Source organism: Lutra lutra, chromosome 6, assembly GCF_902655055.1.
Source record: "Lutra lutra chromosome 6, mLutLut1.2, whole genome shotgun sequence".
NCBI classification, from domain to species: Eukaryota; Metazoa; Chordata; class Mammalia; order Carnivora; family Mustelidae; genus Lutra; species Lutra lutra.
Genome location: NC_062283.1, coordinates 141,813,776 through 141,823,767, shown reverse-complemented (window position 1 = coordinate 141,823,767; position 9,992 = coordinate 141,813,776). Strand labels below are relative to the sequence as shown.

Here is a 9,992-nt window from a genome sequence, read left to right as displayed (position 1 = left end):
TCACGTGACTCAAGGCATCATGATACAAACGCGTCTGCAGGTCCCACGTGGAGAAGCGGCAGAGTGGGGTGACTTCATGGAGAAGCTGCAGCCCAGAAGCAACGGGGCACCCAGAGAAGGACCTCGGGCTTCAGCAGCGCTGGCGGCTCTGGGCTGCGAGTAGATCCTCAGAGCTCCTCCCTGATGAGGAAAGAGCCAGGGTCAAACCTTGGTTCTACTCAAGAGTATCATTACTGATGACAGAGGGCACTCCTCAGTGGTTACAGCATGCCAGGCGTCCCGCTATCCAGGCTCATCTACAAATCAACCCAAAAGGGTAGAAACTGTTTTGCAGATGAGGCAACTGAAGCCAAGACAGAAGAAATAATTTGTCCAAGTTTTCGTGGCTAATAGAAGTCGTAAAGTCAGGGTTCAAATCCAAGGTTCTTGTGCTCCAAAGCAAGGGCAAAGGAAAACATGAACATATGGGTCTAGTAACTAGTGAAAGCAGCCCAAGATGTGACAAGAAGTACACACAAATCACTGTCTACCAGACAGACCAAGTGCCACAGAAGAGAACAAGTGTCATGACCGTTTTTTGGCTGCAGGGGACTCCATCAGGAATACTAAGGTGAGTAGGGAAATTTTATCTCCATGTTACAATATTACTAAAGACTGAATTTTCAAATTGGAGGCCTTTTCTCTAACGACACAGCGGGGCTGAGCTGAGCAGACACTTTCAGAATTCCTCCTTGCAGAGGAAAGATCTTGGATTTAAATATCAGTGGAGTATAATTGAAAAGCTAGAGCTGCCTGGAGGATGTCCCCCTCCTGGCCACGCCTCGGCCAGGTCCCTCCCAGCACCACAGGCAAGACCCTGAAAAGACCTTGGGGGCCTTGGTGCTCTCCAAGTGCCCTTCTGGCCATGGAATGTTCGTGAATTTTTATTGCACTATAGACAACCTCTTATCTGTTCAAAAGGACAGCAACATGGGAAACACCGCTTCCATAAATGATTGTGGGTTATATTATCTATAGACAATAGTAATTTTCTTTTTTAAAAAAGTAATGATTTCACCGTCATTGCCGTATGTTTACCATAATATACCAGTTGTGGAAGCTGCTACAAGTTGCCCCCCAAATCTTCAATATTTGCCTTCAGCCATTTATATTCATACTTAGGCACCGTGGTTTACCCCAGAATGGCTCTTGTTTGGAACTTCCCATTTTAGAGGAAGGCCTATAGATTTAGCGCTAGCTTAAAGCACCAAAATTTGGTCATGGGAAGACATGAGGAAGATTCCTATCTAAGCAATATTTACAATTTATTTGTGCAGAGCACTTTTTTCTTGGAAGTCTTCAAGTTTCCAGTTCTTTTATTGAGGCTTTATTTGAATGTCTGGCCCATAGATTCCCAACCTGGGAGCTGAAACATTCTTCTATGACCACATTTTCATAAAAATAGTGTGATATCAAGATGCAGAACCCATTGCGTCTGCCGTTTGCTCAAACAGGGCTCCTTTATTTACGTATTCCTTATTCATCAACTAAGGATGTACTCTGTGCCAGGCACAGCACAAGGCCCTGAAAATAGAAAGACATGGCTTCCACTCTAGAAGACGTTCCAGAGCACGATGAGTAAGGCTTATCCCACTCTCGGACATTTTGGGGGCCAAGGAAGTGGGGGCAGCGACACCTAATACCTAGCATGCTGTCGTTCAAAAGGGAAGCAAAGAAGCCCGGCCCGGGGAACTGGAGTCATGTGTCCATCATCAGCCTGGAGGCTTGCAGACAGTTACGGCCTTAGCTTAATGCCCAAGTGGAGCATCTCTACCCGAAGGCCTGTTCGAACTGCCATTAGAAAGGACACAGGGTACTTTGTAAAATATCTAAGTCTTACACCAGAGCCTGAATCAAAGGGAAAATACAAGATTATGTAGCATTTCAAAGCTTAGTTCTTCAACACAATCTCCAAGGTGATACGGTCTTCCTGTGTTCTTCCTGTGGTTTTGTTTTTGGTTACTCCCCAAAATATATAGATATTCTTTTCTTTTTAAGATTTATTTATTTATTTGAGCGAGAGAGAAAGAGAGCACACGAGCCAGGGGAGGGGCAGAGGAAGAGGGAGAAACTCCCAAGCAGACTCCACGCTGAGCGCGGAACCTGACGAGGGACTCAATCTCAGGAGCCTGGAAACATGTCCTGAGGTGAAATCAAGAGTCACACTTTCAACCAACTGAGCCACCCAGGTGTCCCCTCGACAGTATTAAAATGAAAGGGACAAATGTGGCTGTTGATCTGGTGGCTGTGAAAAATGGTGACAACAAAATTAGACAAAAGGAGTAGAAAATATTCCAGATAATTAGAGGATGAGTAAACAGCCTGCACAGCTTCTCTGCTCACATCCTTGCTGAGGAAATGCGGAACCTCTGGATATGGTCCCTAGTTAAAATAAACACGTGGGCTCTCACCCTGCTTCCATTCATTTCTAGCTGCTTGACTTCAGATAAATTCCTTCATTTTCCTTAGGCTTCTTCAGTTTCCCCATATGTAAAGTGGGAACAGTCCTACATCACTGGCTTGTCGCGGAGAGCTAAGTGTGGTGTTCAGGGCATGGCCCTGCCAGGACTCATATATATGTATATTTTAATACATTAACATCATTAGTATTTAAATATCAGGTTTTTCAAAATTACAACTGGTATTATGTGTAATTTATTAGATATATGGAATTTTGAGAATTCTCAGATGTTTTGAAGGAGGTGATTTTTCAATATAAAAATTTTAAAAAGCTGGGCACCTGCATTAAGCGTGGGACTCTTGATTTTGGCTCAGGTCATGGAGATCGAGCGTCCAGAGGGCTCAGTGCTGGGCATGGAGCCTGTTTAAGATTCTCTCTCTGCCCCACCTCCCACCTCCACTTACCCTCTGTTTCTCTATCTCTCTCTCATAAAAAAATAAAACAAGCTGGCCTGTACCTGCTTTTAACAATCGCACTGCACGGTCCTGCGTGTTGGAGTCTCTGCATTCCTCCACGAAGTGTGAAACATTCATAAAAAGCAAACGCAGCCGTGCCTCAAATTACCGCCCCACCTCCCACACGCACATATGCTTTTCTACTTTCTCCAGCAGCATGAGTCTAGTTTTAGTCTTTGGAAAAAGCTTCCCCAATTATATGAAATCAGTCATTTACTGCGTAGTAGGAAGGCACCAGAAAAGAGCATTCAGGATTTCTATTTCACGAGCAATGCTGGGAAAGGTCTGGAATCGGAAGCAGGAACCATGTGTCACCGCGAGCGCCCAGAGCCACCCGCACCTGTTTCCCACCCAGGGCTGCGCACGGCCCCTCTGATTCCCGCCGTGGCATTTCTTCCTCACCCGCATGACAGTTTGCCCGATGAAGGAGGCATGAGCTCCCATTTCTGCCAACCTTCTGGGGAAAATACTTTCCCTGCCTCTCATGGTCCCGCGGGAGGGTCAGCTCACCACTGAACTGGACTGCGGAACTTTGGGTATTGCCTTACATACACAATGAAGGAAAAAGAATTTTTTGAGTTGTTTTAACTTAGTAATCATGACAGAGGAGGTTCTCTGTGATGGGGAAATGCACGTTTCTAAACGGAGGCAGAGGGATGGCACAGACTGTTTCATATCTCAGGATGCGGAGGGAGGGAGACTTCTGTGCTCACTCACCGGCTCTTCCTACAAAACAAGGGCAGAGTCTGTCCATGTCTTGCGTGGGGAGGGATGCATAATTTATATGGTGACTTGCCTGTAAACCTTAATCAAAAATCTGCTCAGGTTGTGTGAAATGAACAACAGCTGAGTAAAACAGCTTCATGGGAGAGTTCTCTCCTGAATATAAAATTGATCAGGAAGATAAATCCAAATACCGTTTTTCCACCTTGAATCCAAGATATAGATAGAAACTCGTAAGTCCAGGCAGCCCCCTACTTTAAAACACTTAAGTGGTATCAACTAAGCAAGAAGAATTTTGGAAACACAGTAGCCCTTTCATGAATTTTGTCATTAAAAACATTCCAATATAATTAAGGGAAAATCAGTTTGAAAAAAAATTTTTTTTGACAGAGAACGCACATGAGTGCACTTGTGAGGGTGAGGGAGGGGCAGAGAGAGAGAGAATTTTAGTCAAGCTCTGCACCCAGCCACTACCCCTATGCAGTGCTTGATCTCACAACCCTGAGATCATGACCTGAGCCAAAATCAAGAGTCGGGCACTTGACTGACTGAGCCACCCAGGGTCCCAAGATGTTTTTATTTTATTTTTATTTTTATTTTTCTAAAAGATTTTATTTATTTGATAAAGATCTCAAGTAGGGGCAGAGGCAGGCAGAGAAAGAGAAGGAAGCAGACTCCCCGCTGAGCAGAGAGCCCGATGCGGGGCTCAATCCCGGTCCCTGAGATCATGACCGGAGCCGAAGGCAGAGGCTTAACCCACTGAGCCACCCAATGGCCCCAAGGTGTTTTTAAAGGAGGGTTCTTAGGGGTTCCTGCTGTAGCTCAGTTGGTTAAGCATCTGATCTTGATTTCAGCTCAGGTTGTGACCTCAGGGCCGTGAGATTGAGTCCTGAGTCGGCTCTGTGATGGTCATGGAGCCTGCTTGAGATTCTCTCTCCCCTCTGCCCTTTCCCAATTTGTCTTTTTTTTTTTCTTTTGTTGTCTTTACGTTTCAAAAATATTTTCTACACCACTCCTTCAGGAGGAGGAATCTAGGATTGAAAAGGGTGTCGATGAACTATGGCTAAAATATACCAGTTTTAGGAGGGAGAAGACCATATGAGGTCTGTCCAACTATTTGTGCATTTCTACATCCTCAACACATGGCCCTGTCCTGGAATATCCTGGGCACTCTTAAGTGTTCAATAAATGGATTAATACATGAATGAATCACTTAAAATGATGAACTCAGTCACTAACAGAACAAAGGACGTTGTTCATGACAAAGAAGAAGACAAGAAAAAATAATTAGAATTAGAGTCTGAAGGCATAATTTACTTAAGACGTGCTTCTGTTGTGCTAATCCTATTCTTTCTCTCGGCCTTAATCTCCTGGTGGCCAATGTTTGTGTCAGATGTGGGAAGGTAGTGTAGACAGGAAGGGATAAAAGCACTGGCCGTCATTGCAGGTACCTGCTTCGTGTCTTCATGTGAACAAAAAAGGTGCATAAAGATCATTAAGTCCAAGCTTTCACTCTGCAGATAAAGAAAGTGAGAAAGCAAATGACCTGATGAAGGTCCGTCCTTGGCCCAACCAGCTGAACATAGCAATATTATATCATTATTTATTGCTTTGGGAGGGGAAGGGTTATGTGTTGCCAAAGGAAACTTATCACAGACCTAGCTGATATCAGCTCCCCACCCCAAAGGCTGGGTTAGGTTTGTTTAGTTTGACCCAATTGATGGACTGCTTTTGCATTGATTTTAATGAGAAAAGCTCAAAAATACTACTCTCTCTCTCTCTTCTTTTTAGAGAGAGTGTGTGCACGCGTGTGCACAAGCAGGGGGCAAGAACAGAGGGAGAAAGAAAGAGAGAAAGAGAGAGAGAGAATTCCAAGCAGGCTCCATGCCTGGCACAGAGCCTAATGTGGGGCTCGATCTCACGACCCCGGGATCATGATCTGAGCCAAAAGCAAGGGTGGGACACCTAACCGACTGAGCCACCCAGATGCCCCTCAAAAACAACGCTTCTAAATTTTACTCTGAACAATAATGCCTGGGGGCATTCTTGCTGGAAAGGCGGGTGTCTGATCCCAGCGCTTGAGATTCTATTCTGTGGACCTGCCCTGAGACTAAAAAAAAAATGGGAATTTTTACAAACACACACAGTTGATTTGGCTGTAGAAGCTGTACGCTGGGACACTGTCCCAAAGCGCCTTAGCTCAGCCAACAACTGAAGCAACACTTGCAGGAAGCCGTGCTGACTGATTCACGGAGCTGGAAGTAACATGTGTACATCATGCTTTGCAGGATACTGCTGTCTCATCACTGTTAGAGAGACATGTTCAATGATATGTAATTATATGCTGGTAACAAGTGCTGTATTCAAAACCATTTATTTTTCTTAACTATTTGACACTTTGTAAAAGTCGAGCTCACTTCCCAAGACCAAGCCAAATGCTGTGCTCTTAACATGACGGAAAGACCAAGAGACCCCACCAAGACTTCAGAGAGAAGATTCTTGAGGAAAGCAGCCCAGCTGGTCCAGCTCGGCTCACAACAGCATCCCTGGCACCCCACACTTGCTGAACACATAGTAGGGGCATGAAAAAAATACGTGTTTGTAAGTTAATGCAATATGAAGGAATATGAAATAGTAGAACATTTGGATAATGCCTCTGTGTATGTAAATACCAAATACTTGTAGTCATAAAATGGATTCGTTCTTTGTTAGAAAAATAACTGATACATTTGAGAAGCAATGAACACGAAGTCTGAGAGGAAATGGAAGGCAAGAAATCCAGGGCTGGAGGGGAAATTTGACCTTTCTTCCTGGGATCTGTCTATGTTTCTGATTCCCTAAACTTTCCATTACTCTAAACCACAAGTTTCTGCAAGGCTCAGTGTATTTTAATTAAGCCCCAGTGATGAACAGACTTGCCAGCCTTCATGCTGATTTGTGGCACAGGGCTTCAAAGCAGGGTCCAGAGAAAACAGTGAGGAGGGGACCCCAGCTCGCCCTCTCATTAGCAGTTTGCATGACCCTCCCACAAAACAGAAGCACAGAATAAAGGGGTTAAGAATTACCCTGAGTGGGTATAATGGTACGGAACAGCGATCCTTCCCCTGCCTTTCAGGATCAGCATTCTGTTCTTTATTTGCCTGTTCTGTGTTCACAGACGAAAGGTCTGTCTGTGTGACTCAGGCTACGAAAATGCTTCACTTGGCAGCCAATGTGGGTATCCCCACTCGGGCCCCAGCGCAAGTCTAGGAGAAAGAAGAAGGCCGGCACAGCCCCCCTCCTCTGGTGCCATCTGTAATGGTCCAGTGGCCTGTGCCAACAGCCACAGTGGAAGATGGAGGCTGGAAGGGAAAGTGTGACCTGAGCTAAACTCTTCTCAGAGTGGCAGCGATTTAAAAGTGGGTGGGCTTGACTGCAAGACAGGCTTTCTTTTTCTTTTTCTTTTCTCTTCTCTTCTCTTTTTTCTTTTTCTCTCCTTTTCTTTCTCTCCCTTTCTTTCTTTCCTTTTTCCTCTCCTTTCTCCAATCCTTTCCATTCCCTTCCTTTCCTTTCCTTCCCTTCCCTTTCTTCTCGTACTCTCTCCATTTCTGTCTTCCTCCCTCCCGTCTTCCCCCCCACCTTCCCTCCCTTCCTTTCTTCCTTCTTTTCATTCTCTATCCTTCCTTTTCTTTTTCTGTGGATCCCTCCCTCTGCCAATCCTCCTTCTTCCCTTCCTTTCTTTCTCTTTGGGTCTCTTGGGAAAATAAAATGATCAAAAATCTCAAAGAAATATTCAACTGGCCAAAAAGAAAAAAGAAAAAAATCGACTGGTAGAGATTTCTGTGAACAGTGTTGGCTTTTCCCCAAATCTGTTACTCTCACCCACTCAGCCCTTTCCTGTCAGAATGAGAGACACACAGGTGGCTACCATGAAAAAGTATGGAGAAATGAAGAGAAAATTCAATAACTAACCCTTACAGGATTGCTGCACATACAGTCTCATCTGCAAAGCGTCACCCGATGGGAACCCGCGAGGCCCGGGCATGTCATGCACATGACCCCCCTGTACCGGGTACCATCCTTGGCTGCCACAAAGCACTCAAAGGTGTTGGCAAGATAACCTTGGTTCAGGACATTGAACCATATTATGCCTGAAATATACTCTGTGAAATGAATTTTGGACTCTGAACACAATTATGACAGTCGCCAACTCTGCCAAGTTTACCAGGTAAATAAGGAAAAACTAGGTAGTTTAAATATTAAACCCTTCAGGTTTGGGGACAATCACCTCCTAAAATGGGCCCAGAAACTAATTTTCCACTTGCACATATTCATTTCACAAAGAAGGGTGGGTTTCAGTGAACAGGTCTCCAAGGCCGTCCATTCTGGGACTGACCGTCCCAGGGAAACTGGATGACTACAGTGCAGCCAGGTGGCCATAAAGTTCAAGTCCAGGGGGTAAGTTGATATCTTCATGTTAGTCCAGGTCAGCATTTGCTGATGTGTTTTAAAGGGGAATTCGTGAAGATTTGGAGGCAGCTCCAAGCTTGCATTTTGATTTTTGGAAGTCATTTTGCTCCTGAGTGGCAGTCGTCTCAAATCATCCTCAGTGTCCCAGTGCTGTCATCTGTGAACAGGTGCGCTGAGTTGTGGCAGGTAAATGCCAAGCGCTCAGCCCAGAAAATTGTCATCTGAATGATTTACATGCACGTCTTGAGCCCGATCAGGCACTAGAGATGGATGCTTTGCTAATACATCTCCCATTTGTCAACATTAATTTAAGGCACTTGGAGTTGGCAGCCAAGAGCATACTTTTCAAATAAGCAGCCAACTTTTCTTCTATTAAATCTTTAGGAGAATATATTACCAACTTCTGGGAAATACCATTTGCAAGAAGCCGAGCTGGGGTGGGTTGAGGAATTGGCAGTAAAAAGCTGCGGACCATGGGTACATGCGTGATTGGCAAGTCAGATGGCCCCTACAAGGCTTCCGTGGTCGTCTCTGCCCAACCACCACCCCTGGCACCGCTCGGGCTGCCCCATGGATGGTGCCACTCTGGAAGGAGGACCGAGAAGCACCTCAGCCACAGAGACAGGTTCAGAGTCTGTGTTCAGAGAAGGATATGAAACAAAGAAGAAATTCCTGGGCCATGAGCTCTTGGAACTCATAATCTAGCTGAAAAATAAGATGGTGCCCAAGAGAGCATGAGCAACATGGCTGAGCAGCAGGTAACCACGTACCAAGAGGTGGGACAGAACTTCAAGAAGGGAGGGAGAGCATGTTGGAGGAACAGGAACGACGGTGCTGAGGCAAGCTGGAGGCCCACGACCCGCAGAGGAGGGGGAAGGGCCCCAAGGGGGTTATTAGAAAGGACAGCAGTCATGGTGGGACACCAAGTGCCCTGAGGGTCAAGCTGGCAATGGGCTTGTCCTCTGGGCGCCCTGGGGCACCAGAGTTTTCTGAGGAAGGGAAAAGAAGGAACCAAAGCTTTATAAAGATGACTACAGAGGCTGGGCAGCATCAGAAGGCACCACAGAAGCCCAGCAGCAGACACAGCCGTCAGGATGTTGTCGTCATCACCAAGGCCCACGGGGTCGTGTGACAGGCGTGCACGCCTACGTGCACTCGAGGTGATCCACTAAGAGAGTGGGAAGAAAATATCGGCATTCTTATTTGCATTTACCTTTAAAAGTGCTATGTTTTTTAGTGTATATTTTACGTATTTTAAATAGTTTAATAGAACCTTCGTATGTTACCAACTGACATGTGTCCCTGCCGAATTCATGTACCGAAGCTCCGACCTCTAACGTGACTGTATTTGAAGATAGGAGGTAGGATCTCTCCTCTCTCCCTCTGTACCCCCAGCCTCCCCTGCCCCACCCCCTTGCACGCATAGAGAAGAGCCCAGGTGAGGACACAGTGAGAAGGAAGCTGTCTAAAAGCCAGGAAGAGAGCTCTCACCAGAAACCAACCCTGAAGACGCTTTGATCTTAGACTTCTGGCCTCTAGAACTGTGCAAAAACAAAGTCTGTACTTTAAGTCACACTTAAAGTCTGTGGCAACGCCAGCAGACTAATACACTAGATAACACGTAAACAATTTAAATCTGGGAGAGTGAGTTATATCTCAATTAAAAAAAAAAAACTTTTAAAATCTGAGGTCCATATATGAATATATTTTGCTAATGTGCATGACCAAAAAGTTCGGTGGAAAAATGCTCTAGATGCTAGGCGCCCGGGTTGAGATGGCAGTGAGTGCTGAGAGCTACTTTGGAGGGAAAATAGAATCTCAGTAAACCACTGGCTGTAGGAAATGAAGGGAAAGGAAGTGCGAAT

At 45.5% G+C, this 9,992-nt stretch overlaps 1 protein-coding gene across 1 annotated transcript in view; it reads right to left on the bottom strand.

Moving 5' to 3' along the window:
- The window catches only part of LOC125101694 (WAS/WASL-interacting protein family member 1-like), a 146,495-nt gene extending 137,455 nt beyond the window's left edge, over positions 1–9,040 (bottom strand). Inside the window, exons 1-2 of the mRNA XM_047732029.1 lie at positions 8,898–9,040; positions 5–128 (exon numbers count right to left, since the gene is read on the bottom strand). Of these exons, the coding sequence (XP_047587985.1) occupies positions 5–128; positions 8,898–9,040 (267 nt within the window). The remainder of the gene's footprint in view (positions 1–4; positions 129–8,897) is intronic.
- Between the last annotated feature and the right edge of the window lie 952 nt (positions 9,041–9,992).